Genomic DNA, 15,188 nt, shown 5'->3' with positions numbered 1-15,188 from the left:
GAGGAAATGGCCGTTGTCTGCAGCGGGCGTCTTGTATGTGTTTTCCCAATACACAACACTAGGTGTCACTATAACTTATTGCTCCTTTAATGCTGGAAAACCCTCCGTTGTTGCCAAATTATTCAGGATGTAAAAGACCAATTTGAAAGTTATCACAAAGCTTGATGGCAGTCATTGCTGCCAAGTGTCGGTGCAACCGCTTATTAGGATGAGGGAGTAATTGCTTTTGCACATAGTGCCACATTGGTTTGGAAAGCTTTTTCTCTTTAATAAATAATACGTCATAAATTGATAACTATATTTGATTTTTTTTCTTTGTTTGTTTACTGTTACTGTTTGTTTGTTTTTTGATGATCTGATACTTATGAATTTAACAAATAAGCAAAGATCTAAAGAAATCTGTAAGGGGGTAAATACTTTGTCCCTGGAAACATACCCATAATCATCCTTTGCTGAGAACTTTCACTAATTCGCTATAAACGAATAAAAGCCAGATGGGGTTTAAAAAAAAAAAAAAAAAAAAACGTTTTTTAAGCATCCTCTCATGGCTGAGTAAAATCGGCATTTAGCCTCTGATGCTATCAGCTCAGCGAGCGACCCGGCATATTTCCTCTCCTCGACGCGCACTTCAACAGATCACAGCCACAGAGATGAAAACTCTGCAGAAATCTCCCATCCGGCCGTATTAATCCACAACCATAAAGGGGCCATTCTTTAGTGTACACAAGTTTATCAAACCCCCATCAGATTGAGCTGGCCTATCAAACACTGAATGAAAGAGCGTGAAGTGCCTTTTGATAGAACTGGAGGGTTGAACTCATCCGCTGTATTAATATCTCTTTTTCTCTCATTATGCTAATCTTCTGCTCTCAGATGGAGCTCCTCAAACACACAAGATTAGGATCTTCTCTGCACTTCAGGTTCAGCCTGGCCGCCGTCTGTGTTCATACCGACACGGACAATAACACACAGAGCATGTCTGGAGGCTGCAGGCGAAGGCGAAGCACTCAGCAGCCATTAAAAACCGAGGGCTGATGGTTTTAAAGTGCGCCCCTGAGCACCATCTGTGGGTCACTGCAGACTCAGAGCATTTTTGCAGAGTATGAGGGATCCGCTGAAGGGTTCCTCTGGTTTCGTAGGTAAATGTAACGACTTTTCTGTGAAGGCTTAGCATACAAACAGCTCAAACGCTGTCAGGCTTGAAGCCATGTAGATGTCTGATTCTTTAATCTCAGGACTGACACTGTGAATAAACGTCTTCCCGCAAATAAACCGGCCGTAGGAACCCTGCAGTGTCCGAGTCCTTTCGCAGCGTTGCTTCAGGTTCCCCCCTCCGCTGTTTTTCTGGGTGTGTGAATGTGTGTCTCTCATTGCAATTTCTATGCTAATGTCCTGGATGAAGACAGTGTTTGAGTACGAGACGGCAGCAGGAGAGGCAATCATGCCGCTGTCGTCTTCTGCTATAAAACTAGACATTGAAATGAAATTTCAAACATACCTTACAGACCTTTGCACACATTCTGGCCTTCAGAGGACTAAAGAAAAGGAACCAGTCAATCAACTGTGTGGAAAAGTTTTTAAGTCAAATGGCTTTTTCACCAGCCTGCACACCGCCCAAACATCCAGCATCCATCAGCGGTCCCCTGATGGGTTTAATGCAGTCCTTCACAAACTTTTTCTGTCACCCTTCCTTTGAAGATTGAACAATTTCGTTGGTAACTTTTTACTTTTACTTGAGTAAAACTATGATGAAGTACTGAGACAGTACTCTGCTGCTGACACAGAGTGTTTTCTCTCAAAACGAAGAACTTCCACAATTTCTTTTATTCTATGAAAACATCGACATGCAGTTTGATGCCGAGTTTTATTTAAAAAGTAAACAAAGGACACACAAAATGCTTTTATTTTGTGTTGTAATAGAATCTACCACTCTCATCAAAATACCTGCAGCGTATTTTCATTTTTAATTGTTTTAGTCCTTAGAACAACCTCAGAAAAACCGAAATAGGCAATAAATCTTTTTGATTATGTGTGCAAATATTCATTGAATTAATCAAATAAATAAAAGTTTAGCCTTATGTACATCAGGCAGTTTATTTTTTGTAAATGTTCCAGATTGTTTGTGGCCTCTTTTTAAAGGAGGGTGGAATTCAGCTTTAGGAGCTCCGAACAGGGCTGGATTTCTCACTGATTAAAAACTAAAAAACAAACATAGACAAGCCTCTAGGCTGGGATCAAGCCCTACAGACTCCTGCTAACTCAAGACTCAATGATCTGATCCAGGTGTGCTGAAGTAGAAACGCGTCTCGAAGTTGGAGGATATCGGACCTTCAGGTCCAGAGTTTGAGACGCGCTTTGATGAGTAGAAATGTCACATTTTGGAGGGACTTTTATAAATATAATATACTGCTTCACTATGGCGGCATCCACTTCGAAAGTGTAGATAATAAACATAAATTATGAAATTATCACAACTTTTCCCACCTAAAATATATCTGTTTTTGATCTTTCAGCATTCCTGCTCCATTTTAGATTTTTTTTGCCTAATTTTAATGTTTCGAACATGAGGGGCCCCACACAAACCAGAGTGTTTGTCTCTGTAGCCTTTTGGCTTCCATGTGACTTCATGCTGGTCTCTGATTGGTGAATCAAAGATTCTCCTCAGGGCGCAACTCTCCTAACCTGACAACAGCCAGATGCATGTATCGCTCCGCCTAGCTTCACTCACATACATCTGGGATCTCTCCATAGCAATTGCCTTTACTGAAGGCTGGGCCTTATCAAAACTCCTTGCATATGATTGGATAAGCCACTTGTCTGTCATCTTTATCGACGTGCTATTTCAAACACTCACACCGAAGCTAACCCGTGATGCTGATGAGACCGACGCAGGAAAAAAAAAAAACTTTTTTTTTTTTTTAATGTGTTTGCGGCTCTAGTGCAGGGTTTCCCGCAGCGCTATCTTGGCGAGGCGGCTGCGGAAAACGTGTCGTCCCCCCCCCCCCCCCCCCGCTCCGCCTCGCATAAGCAAATTCGTGCGGGAAACACTGTAGTGGCACGCGTTTTATTGACAGTCAGCTGACAGGAAGAGGGGGAAGACAGGCGGCAAAGCGCCGCGGGTCGGAGTCGATCCCGCGCCGACCGCGTCGAGGACTAAAGGCCTCCTAACATGGTTCGCGCTAACCGCTAACCGCTCCGGGGCGCGTCCGCGTTGCGCGTCCGTGTACGCACCCCGGAAAACAAAACTTGCCAAATCCGGTCGGGAGAAGGGCGAAAACATGGTTTCCACCAACAAAAGCCTTCAGAGCCGTTCTCTGATGTTCTTTTAATGAAACAATATCAGATAGATTGGACAACACGGAAGAAATAGCAGCATCAATGCTAACGCTTGCTTCCTCGATGCGAGCCGCCATTGTTGTTGGAATCTCACGGTTGCTTCTCCACTACGTCACATCCATGAAACACCCGCCCTGCGTCCTGATTGGCCAGACCAAAAATTTGGTTGGGGAAATCACTTTCAATGAGCGATGTCCCAGATGTATGTGAGTGGAGCTAGGCGGAGCGATACATGCAGCTGGCTGTTGTCAGGTTACAACTCTCCACGGCCAGACGCCAATCAAAGCTTTGTGTGTCGTTCTTCAGCCAATCAGATTAAGCCATCATACCTGTCAATCAGAGTCACACCCCTGGCATCTTAGACGAGCACGATCGTCACTCACACACGACGCAAACAGAAGCACAATGACGAAGGGGGAGAAAACGGCGGAGCGAAAGAAAATCTGCTCATTTATTTACAAAATAATGATTTCAAGAGGCTTTCACAGGAGAAAAAGAAGCAGATGAATGAATCTGGACCAGCAGGCAAGTGACTGTGGCCAGAGTTATGCTCAGTTTATTGCTATTTTAATCCCTGTCCTACTTTGCAGTAATACCTCACTGTTTCCGTTACTGTGGCTTCTGTGTGGGTTTTCTCAGGAGTTTTCCAGGAGCAGAGAAGCTAAAATTACTGCAGGTATAAAAGAACAAGAAGAAATGTCCAGACGGCTCTCCTTTATGGTTCTGCATCCTCAGAAAGGGTTAAAACACAGACCAAAACAACACGGATGGTTGTGTGGAGGAAACGCTGTGCCAAGAGGTTTCCCAAAGGCCGAGCAGGAAGGAAAGAGGGTCAGAAGACTTTTCCCAGGATAAATCAGCTGAAGGTTCACCTTCCACGTGTCCAGATGGTCGGGTTCAGAGTGCAGCATTCAAGCTTGCTCATACAGTCCAGCCCTGCTGCTCCTCTTTGGGACATTTTTTTAAAACCCACATCCACACAGACTCTTCCTTTTAATACTTTATTTCTGCTCTAATTGGTATCATGTGAATCATCAGGGCCCACTCGGTTCTGTTTCTGGGGGTCTTCAAGCCTTTCGTGTGTCCACGCTGAAACCCGTCCGGACCCCGAGACAGAGACACGGAGGGAATTGTACCATTCCGCAGTCACAACTTGACAAAGTGATTTTGACTCAGATGTCTTATGAGTCGAGGGATCAAGCTGTGGGACCCCCGATTCAAAGAAGATTACAGTCCACGCTCTCCGCTGCTCGTCTTCCAGCCCTTTTTCTCCTCTTTCTTCCTCGGTGGGAGGAGGGGGGCTGCCTATCAAAGGGCTGATAAAAAATAACACGTTGCTGCAAGCTTCAAAGCACAGTTTGATATCAGAAGTGGGGTCAAAACGTCTTCGCCTCGCAGAGGAAGCAGCTCCGGTTACAAGCGCTCCCACTGTGGAGACGAGCTGAAGGCCCTCCACATGTTCCCAAAACAAACGCTGCCTTCAAACCTCAGATTCCCTGCAAAAACAGAAGTTCTCCAATTCATGCAGTTGGTCTAAAACTGCATGATTTTATTTTTTTTTAAATCAGATCTGCAGAGTAACGTGTTTTTAACACAAATAAAACGTGTGTTGCTCCATAAGTGGTCTAATTTTAATGCTGTTTACCCAGACACACATTAAAATTTTAAAAGCAGCCACACAAGCTTCATGCATAAGAAAAGAGCTACTGAAGAGCCAGGGGGAAAAAAACACAACTAAAAGTTTTTAATTACTGCTAAATGCTCTCAGACGTAAACATGTGAAGAGTGTTAGGATCACTTGGAGGACAAAAATATGGATTTTCTTTATTTCCTAGTACAGAGTGATGTAAGGGGAGCCAAATAGGAGTCCGTCCCGTAACGGCGGTGGTCAGAGGGCCCGGTGGTGTCCGGCCCCACCGGGCCCTCTGACCACCGCCGTGCAGCGCTACGCTCACCACCATCAGCGTGTGAATGAATGAATGAATGAATGAATGAATGAATGAATGAATGGAGGGTGTTGTTAGAATTGATAAAACGCTACATAAGTACAGGACATTTACCATTTAAAGTAGAAATGTTAAAGGAAAAGTCCGATCATAATCAGAATTCAAACTTCTGAAAGTACTTTAAATCTAAAATTATTACATGCTGTTCAATAAACGATACGTTTTTTTTTTTTTTATTAAGGGTAATTTTCATTGGAATGTGCTTTACTGCAGGCAATCCTGCTGGTCAAAGAGAAGTACTGCCACCTCCCGGTTTGTGACGTCATGGTTCAGTATCGGCTGCTAGTCCCAACGCTGAATCTGGTGTTTGTCACAACGCGCTATTATCCAAGATGGCGACGACCAGTTGCACTATGCGGAGCAGAGAGTAATGGATTAAATAGTGACATTTATGGATTTATGTTGGCTACAGATGACGTGTTTTTTCTCTGGCCAGAAGTTCGATGGAAAATCATCCCTCTTCAATTGGCAATCCAACGACAAACTCGTGGTGGATCGTGAATCGGAAAGGTGAAAAAATTAAAGTTTTTTTCACTTTTACCCGACGTATTGCAACATCCAGCTGCCATGCACGTGGGCATTGTCGCTTTAACAATAGCAAAGTCCTCTAAAAATCTGAAATAATTGTTGTTGATTGCAGGCGTGTATAATAGTTCCTGTTGAATTTGCTTGTAAAGCGCAGAGAATGGCCCTCAGCTTACCTCACCGCGACGTCAATGCCAGAAGACGCAGGAGTGAGGTGTTACTACACTCTAAAAAATCAAGCATGGGGGTAGTAAATTCAGCTTAAATAAATACACAATTTTAATATAAACATTTAAGTTTGCAGCATTTATTTGTTAAACTAAGTAACCAGCTTGATTAATCTAGGTAAACCAACTTGAAAAATATGAAAATAGCCATACTCATTTTCCTGTGTAATTTGAATGCATGACAATGCAACAGCTCAACTTGTCTCAAATTTTAAGTTGTTTCAGCTCAAACAATATTTTTAAACCTGGGTGAGGCCACTCAAGCAGCAGACGAGACTCCATGTGCAGCCTTTTTGGAAAGTCGACGCACTCATGTCTTCTTTGCACAGAGCTACTATCTGCTTTGGAATTTCATCTTTTGTGCTTTGGAACATCTGACAAGTTCTCTGTCGGGATCAGAATTATTGCTGGAGGACCATTAACCGACTACGTGGTTGCCCGGGTAAGCCTTCCGGTAGCCATTTCAGTAGCTCGCTAGCTACTGCTATTGATTGTAGATTGATTTATTTTTACTGGTTTATTGTTTAGCAGTATTTAGAACGTTTTCACCGATTCCTGTTCACAATGAACTGGTGCTGTAAAATGTGTAAATATGAAACTCCCAGAAAGACTGAGCTATTAAAACACTACAGGCTACGACATGTGCATTGTGGGCAATTTCTGCCTTGTCTCTATTGGGAATGCTATTGTTCTTTCAAAACATGGGCCAGCCTTAAATCACACATGACAAGAAGTCATGCATCTTATCAAACAGCAAATGTGAATGATGTCTTGTCTTTTAAATGTCCATGTTGTACCCTAAGCTCCATCACCACAGAGAGGGAGTACTTTAAGCATATTGGCCGTCATTTTAAAAAAACATGAAACTATCATCTGTGTTTTTGAAAATTGCGATTTCAAAACGAACATTTATGGTACTTTCGCCTCTGGACCATTGTATACCCAGATTGATGCCATTGGTGATGACAAGAGGAGGGGCTGCCAAATATAAGATCCAGAAAATCATGGAACTTCTGAAGGTGCTTGATATGGTATTTACAATAGGAGATAATAAAAACTAACTCTTGTAAAAAATACTTAAAAAGCACCTGCTTGACCTTTTTTTCTTTGAATTCTCCATCAGATCAACACAGTTGAAACTCGCAGAGAGGTTGCCATTCGCTGCTTAGTGGTCTACCTTGGGGAAAATGAGGACAGTCTTTTTGAATATGTGGTAGGTGAAAGTGAATCCCCTTTCAACACCTTGAAGTTAAAGCAAAATGGAACTTTCCTTTCAAACTGTCTTTGTGAATCTCTCACCAGTATCTGTCTCTACCTATCCTGTCCTTGTTTCTTTTTGCTGCTGCTTGTTCAGCATTAGTGATCAAAAGGGATAAAGTAACTTTTAGTACCTAACTTTTCTTTGCACGTCCTTAATAAAAAATATTAATGTTTCCAGGGAACTTTTGCAACATTTGTACAGAAAAGTATTACAGCCACTAGAAATATAAAAATTGAGAGTACTTCATTGTTTTAATTAATTACAGAAAAATGTCAGAATTTTGTCTTCCAGTGGCCCTAATACTCTTCCATACATTTGCCTTTCACCATGTTAAAACAAGGAACAAGTGCAAAACCAGAATCTGTTATTCATGGCTGTGGTGGTGGGCACCATCAACAGGACATTGTTTGTACATATAGGTTACATCGCAGAAATTCTGACTGGCAGTCAATAGATAACAGGACATCACAGGACATTTTATGTTAATAATTATGTAGAGAATTGAGTATGCCAGCTCAATGATATCCTGATACTGATATTTGTTTCTGATATTCTTGCTTTCAGGATCCTGAGAGCCAAACTGGAGATCTTGATAGTCGGGTGATGAAGATCTAAATACACACATAACATACTGTACATACTGCACACACTGCTTACTGTGACACACTACATACACACTACACATACAGCAAAGAAATACACACCAACACATAAAATATTGACCAAAATTGCAACAGAAAGATCATTAAAAAATGGAAATGAATGTTAAAAAGCTCCGAAATGAGAAAATTATCAATGGCAGGTTTTTGAAGGTGCTGTTAATAAGATATTTGCACTTAATTTGTACAAAATGTTCATAAAATAAACTGTTTTAATTGTGAAATATGGTTCTTGTTTATTATTTCCCCCAACTTGAGCAAAATTAGTTGCATATACTATAATTAATATGTTTACTTTTTGCATGGACATTTTTGAGTAAAAAATGTTTACGTATACATTTACAACAACATAAAAAAGAATGATGAGATAACAAAATTTTAAGGAATATTGATTAAAAAACACATGGTCATTGTACTTAATTTTTTGTTGTGCCATGAACATAAATCACATACAATCAATGTGACAATTCAGTAATGTATACAAAAAAAACAAGTAGATTCAACTTGAGATAGCTTTGTATTTATGTGGCTATTTAAGTTGGTGTTGTTATGCTGGACTAGTAGCGATTACTCAATAAACAATGAAGTTGGGACAACTTAAAAAGATCTATGCAAAAAGTAAACATACCTTTTTAAGTAAACCCATTACATTATTTTTTAGAGTGTATATTTAGCCATTAATGGCCGCTCCCAGACTCAGTAATCGCGACAACAATTAATACTTTTATTTTTTTACCGATTAACGCTACATTCATTAAATCACCACAAACGTATTAGTTTTAGGTATAGATAATGATCCACTGATTCTTCCTTGCTGACCGGACTTTTCCTTTAAGAATAAAGTGGAATAATATCTTGAAGCAAAGGTGCAATTCTAAGAGTGCTGCATTTTTCCTAAACATGCAAAACTGCATGAAGTTGAATGCCGTCATCAGCCCTTCGATGCATATCAAGTGTTTTTATCCTACATGAGAAATAATTTCTCTGTTATTAGATTATTCTAATGTATAAAATCACTCATTTACAAAAGGTGATGCTGTTGCAGGTCTTTTGACTTTTTGGTGAATAATTGTAAACATTTTTGTCCTCATTTCAACTTTTATCACATCGTTAGAAAAATATTTCATCATTTGGACATTTTTCTCATTTCAAATTATTTCTCACCTTTTATTTTTTCATAATTTGAACAGTTTTGTCAGGTATATATAATTTTTTACTTTCTCATATTTTCAAATTTTTTGTCATTATTTCAACTTTATCTTGTTTCATGCTTAATCTTAAAACAGGAAGCGATATAAAAACGTCCTCCTCACTTGTAAACAACATGACATCCTAAATAATGGAGTCATTTTAAAGTTGCAATGCAATAAATGGCTAGATAGATAGAAACTGATTTTTTTTCTTTTAGAGCTGCTGTTTTTGCTTATTTTGTGTTCAGTCCCGTCCTACTTGAAAATATATCGGTAATACGGGCTATTTAAGTTTCCAGTGCTGGAGGTTTTTACAAATAATTCATACTTGTACATGCTAAATGTTTGTATTTTATTTGGTAGTATGCAAAAATTATTTTTTACAGGATAAATAAACAAGCAATGGGGGGGAAACCCTGAAAGGGAAATTGAAATCTATTCAGGGTTTGATTTTGGAATTAATAAATTGAATGTGGACCCTAAAAAAATCAAACATCCTCCTGAAATTAAAAGAAATTTGTCGTGATCCTCTTGGAAAATACGAGGCTTTCAAGGCCAAAATGCTGCAGAGAAAACAGAGCTGGCCAGAAAAACAATTCTTTCTGTGAGAGAGAGAGAGAGAGAGAGAGAGAGAGAGAGGGCTCCTTCCACGAAAAGCTTCAAGCTGATGAAAAGAAAACCATTACTGCTGTCGTCAGGCCTGAGGAGAAAGAGCGCTGACGAGATAACGCTTCTTCTAAGAGAGGGAGTGTCTGAGAGAGACATCATCATCATCATCATCATCATCATCATCATCATCATCATCAGGCTGGTGAAAAGAAGCCATGACCCGGGTCACGTTTAACTAAAGGCAACCCAAACAGCAATTACCGGAGGGACCAGAGCAGAGAGAGCAGGGCAGCAGACCCAGAGTTATTAACGAGGCTCAGACCTGCTTCCTGGAGGAGACCGCCGTCTTCGGGCGACCCTGACGTCCCGTCCTCCCCGCCTCCGAGGTGTCCCGGCAGCTCCTTCGGAGTGTGGTGGCACTGGTTTCGGTGTGGCTCGGCAAAGGGCTGCAGGGGCACAGACGGACAAAAACAGACGCTTTAAAGGCGAGGAAGCAAAATGATGACGACATAAAGTCGAAAGTATGGGACCAGGAACTGAACACCGACAACGTACGACAGTCTCTCCTAGGGATGGACTATATAGAATAAAAGCATATCGATAAAATAGAAATCATATTGACCGATATCGATAATTAATTCAAAATATACATTTTGCAGCCCTGACCATTTTATGCTGTTGCTTAATTATCTAATTTTAAATAGATGGATTCAAACACAACTCTTTATTCAACCAACTTTTTACGAAACCTGTAAGTGTTAAAAAAAGAAAAAATGAACATGTGCTCTCTGAAGGCTGATGGAGCTTTCCTGGGTTTGTGATTGGTTGGGAGGATGCAATGACTGTAGTATTAACCTACATGATAGGCTAGAATGCACTGTTCTTTTATCGATCTTTTTATTGAACCCTGTTTTTTATATTGAACCATACGTCTATTGATCGATATATATCGTTATTGAATTATCGTTTAGCCCTAGTCTCTCCACAACTCAGTGGGAAAGGAAATGTAACCTTTCTAAATTCCCACTATTTACTGTGTCTATACAACATATACACCCTAATGAGTCCTGAGCAAATACAAAATGCAGCTTTTAAATTCTAATTTAATTTGTTAAGGGGTAAAAACCTGTTCTGACACTACGTAAAGCTATAAATTGTTCTCCCTTTAATATTAAAAGCCACGCCCTGACCTGACTAGTGCCAGGCCTTCAGAATAAAATTAATAATTTAAGCAGCACCCGTCTGACAACACGAAGCAGGCTAAAAGATGTCAAAGAGCAATACATTGCACCCCTAAAGAAATCCAGGGATGGATCAGAAACAAAGTCTTTGACGTCTATCAGCCTGGAAAGGCTTGCAGAGCTCTTTCTAAGGATTTTGGACTCCAGTGAACCACAGTGGGAACCATTATCCATGAAGAAAGAAAACCTCGAACAGCGGTGGACGTTTCCTGGAGTGACCGACATACCAAAGTTACTCTAGGAGGGCTTCAACTACGCATTTAGGAGGTCGCAAAAGAAGAAAACAACTGAAAAACTGCAAGCCTCGCTTACCTCAGTAACATAGGAAGTAAAAAAAAAAGAGCAGAAATTGTATTTATCGTATGGTCCCAATGTGAAAACCACCGTTGAGCGAAAAGAACACAAACATCTATCCCACATTTGCCCAGAAGCCCCCTGATCATCTCCTGTTCTTTTGGAAAATAATCTGTTGGCTGATAAGACAAAAGTAGACTTCTGTCCCGCTACATGTGTCCTTTATTTAACACAGTGTCTTAGAAAGCTCATCAAAGCACCAGTCCAACACGGTGGTGGTAGTGTGATGGTCTGGGCCTGCTTTGCTGCTTCAGAGCCTGGACGACTTGCTGAAACTGAACTGTAAGCGAACCACAATCCTGAAGGAGAACATCTGGTAATTTGTTTGTCACCTGAAACTCAAGAACACTCGGGTTACGCAGCAGGACAACAATCCAAAGGAAAACCCTCCAAAGTTACCAAATTAAAACGATTCTTCAAAGAAGAGTGGGCCACAGTTCTCCATGGGGCACCGCAAGCACTGTTGGTGGTTAGGGGCATCAACCTGTTTACGTGTAGGGCAAGATTATTTTCCTTTAAATTAACTCCGTTAAAAACTGGCCTTATAATCAGGTTATCTGTGTCTGATTTTAATGCCTGAGACCTTCAAGTGTAAAACGAGCAGTAGCAGAAGAAAGGGGAAAAGCTTTTCCACAACGCCTAAGGTCCTGGTAATGGGACATTCATTGCATTGGCAGTAATCTAAAAGTATTGTCTGGCATTTCTCTAATTATTTGCACTCAACGTGGGCTAATTGCACCAGCACAAAGCCGCTGTGATTGGTTTGCAGCCCTGTTCGATGAGCCCTTTACTCTTCTGAAAGGTGTTGTGAATCAGCAGCAGCAGGACCTTAGCGGGTCTGCGGTGCTGCACAGCTGGCTGGTTCTGCTAATGAAAGGTGATTTTAAAAGGAGTCAGAAAAAAAAATCTTCTCAGGAGGCTTTGCTGGTCCGGTCGAGGCTATTTTGTGGTCACCAAAAACCTTCAGGAGCAGCGGCGTCACCATCAGGGAAGGTAGTGTTACATCCGTGAAGTGAGACGGTTCCGATCGGAAAACACTTCAGCCCAGAGTGAGATTTCCAGATGTCCTGGACCAGCCGGGCACCTTCTGTGGAAACTTTTAACGGTCAGATGAGAAGGCCACAGAGGGAAGGTGAATGCTTGGAGAAGTTGGAGCTGTCTAAACCGAGAAACAGTGCAACTAGTCAAACATGGCAGCGTTACCCATAACGCTGTGTGGCTTTTTTTACTCCCGAGGATGCATGTGTTTTGCACAAAATGGAGGCAATAATGATGAAGAATATTCCTCCAAACTCTTCAATTTTACCTCAATTTAGAGCTGGGCAATATATCAAATTGTAATGATCATGAAAATATATCAGGATACCTAGAATTTTATTCAGGGGTCGACTATACTTGATGAGTATTGGAGAGAATTTGCTTGTTTGTGCATTAAAATTTGGTTTTTGCTTTTTGCTAACGTGTCCCATGTTTTTTTTTCTCCTTTTTTTCTTTTTTCTTCTTTTTTTCCTTTTTTTTCTTTTTTTCCTTTTTTTTCTTTTTCTTTTTTTGTGACATGTTTTTTAATGGTTTCATTAAAATATTCTCGTGCTCCTTGAGTTTACTGATGGCAGGCGTAGCTACAGAGAATTAGCTTAAAGGGGTGTGGTCTTTGCCACAGACTCTTATTGGTTAGGGAATAAAAACCTCAACACTATTTATTTGTTTGCTGAAAGTTGCGGTGGATACAGAGAAGCTGATGTTTCAGAAGGCAGCTTTAAAGAGACTTGCAGACTTGTGAATTATTTTGACTTGATCATTTCAGTATTTGGAAATGCTTTTGTCTGCCTTGAAGTCACTGGAAACTGTAAAAGATTGGATATTTTACAGCGTTTTTATTTGCAGGATATTTGCAGAATTTGCAGACTTCTTGGATGGAAAACTGGGTCATTATATTCATTCATGCTCTGCATGTTATAAATGGGGCCAGAGGGATGGACGTTCCCTGGCCTTGATGCCGATACCTCAAACAGATTTCAGTGACTGTAAAGTTGAAGCTTCAGACTGATGGAGATGCTATGATGGAATAAAAGAGAAAAGTGAAGGAACTGGAGCCAAATCTCTACCAATATTGTTGCAATAATAGGTGATGACAGAACAACTTTATGTTGGTAAGCCAGATGTTAAATCAACAGCTAGAAGGTTGCAACTTTAAAGGTTCTACATCATGCTTTTTAAACCCTTCCTAAGCCAACTTAAAGCATATATATGATGAAATACTGCCTTTAGCACTAAGGAATATTCATTAGTTATGAAATATTACTTGTTTTCTGGTGTAAATTGTTTCAATCCCCATGGGGTCGCCCTGGAGCCGCTGCAGCACGGTGACCAGTTCCTGTCGCCGTGCAGATTATTGGATTAAAGAGCCACTTCCTCTTAACTTTGAGCAGAAATGATCGCACACTGGCTCACTTTCCTTTTGGGAGGATTTTGTTTGTCATGGGGCCCATAATTCTTGGTGGCATCCCCCCTTACAACATGACAATCATCCTGAACGCACATCCCAGCTGGTTTTGGACTGAATCGAGCAGGTTGAATTAAGCCGATCAACGCACCGTTCTAACGTTCCCGTCTGTGTGGGAATCAGATTAATCTTTCGTGTGCTAGTGAACCACATCGCTTCATTTAAGTTGGATTATCCTAATCAGGTTTGCGGACCATCAGAAGGACTTTGTGCTGTGAGCACCAAGGCGTTCTATCCAAAAAAAGGGTTAAAGAATAAAACCACTAGACTTCTATTCTGAATCTGAAGACGTTTCACTTGCCATCCAGGAAGCTTTCTCAGTTCAAAATGTCTGGCACACACCACTCCGCTCATGTATGAGGTTCAGTGCAGTGAGGAATGTTTCTGGTCTTTATGTTGGAGAAACCAAACAACCTCTCCACAGATGCATGGCTCAACACAGGAGAGCTACCTCCTCAGGACAAGACTCAGCCGTCCACCTACACCTACAGGACTGTCTCAGAAAATTAGAATATTGTGATAAAGTTCTTTATTTTTTTTGTAATGCAATTAAAAAACATGAAATGTCATACATTCTGGATTCATTACAAATCAACTGAAATATCGCAAGCCTTTTATTGTTTTAATATCGCTGATTATGGCGTACAGCTGAAGAAAACTCAAAAATCCTATCTCAAAATATTAGAATATGGTGAAAAAGTATACTAGTAGGCTATTTAACTAATCACTTGAATCGTCTAATTAACTCGAAACACTGCAGGGTTCCCTGAGCCTTGAAAAACACTCAGCTTGGTTCAGTAAACTAAATCACAAGTATGGTAGTGGTTAAGAGACGACATAAGATTCTCACAGTAACTGGTGTACTGACCATGGCATTACTGTCCTTGATTGGCCTGCCAATTCCCCTGACCTGAACCCCATAGAGAATTTGTGGGCTATTGTGAAGAAGAAGCTGAAAGACACCAGAGCCAACAATGCAAATGAGCTAAAGGCCGCTATTGAAGCATCCTGGGCATCCATAACACCTCAGCAATGCCACAGGCTGATTGCCTCCATGCCACGCCGCATTGATGCAGTAATCTGTGCAAAAGGATTCCCAACCAAGTACTGAGTGCATTAATGGACATTTTCAAATGTTTGATTTTGTTTTGCTATTATATATTTTTTTTACTTTGTCTGAGGAAATATTCTAATATTTTGAGATAGGATTTTTGAGTTTTCTTCAGCTGTACGCCATAATCAGCTATATTAAAACAATAAAAGGCTTGCAATATTTC

General features: G+C 40.7%; 1 protein-coding gene and 1 long non-coding RNA gene across 5 annotated transcripts in view; one reads left to right on the top strand and one right to left on the bottom strand.

Moving 5' to 3' along the window:
* trhr2 (thyrotropin releasing hormone receptor 2) overlaps positions 1 to 15,188 on the bottom strand; it is a 106,109-nt gene that overhangs the window by 21,953 nt on the left and 68,968 nt on the right. For all 3 annotated transcript variants that reach the window (XM_036126039.1, XM_036126042.1, XM_036126038.1), the window contains exon 5: positions 10,136 to 10,259. In XM_036126039.1, the coding sequence (XP_035981932.1) occupies positions 10,136 to 10,259 (124 nt within the window). The remainder of the gene's footprint in view (positions 1 to 10,135; positions 10,260 to 15,188) is intronic.
* Positions 6,348 to 8,371, top strand: LOC118557106. Of its 2 annotated transcripts, XR_004927603.1 has the most exons (4): positions 6,348 to 6,536; positions 7,041 to 7,113; positions 7,218 to 7,307; positions 7,920 to 8,371. It is a non-coding gene; the product is annotated as an uncharacterized LOC118557106 (long non-coding RNA). The 2 variants fall into 2 exon arrangements; XR_004927602.1 differs by having other exon boundaries at positions 6,348 to 7,113.

Source organism: Fundulus heteroclitus, chromosome 2, assembly GCF_011125445.2.
Source record: "Fundulus heteroclitus isolate FHET01 chromosome 2, MU-UCD_Fhet_4.1, whole genome shotgun sequence".
Lineage (NCBI taxonomy): Eukaryota > Metazoa > Chordata > Actinopteri > Cyprinodontiformes > Fundulidae > Fundulus > Fundulus heteroclitus.
Note: the sequence above shows the minus strand (reverse complement) of the source record. Positions and strands in the feature narration are given on the sequence as shown.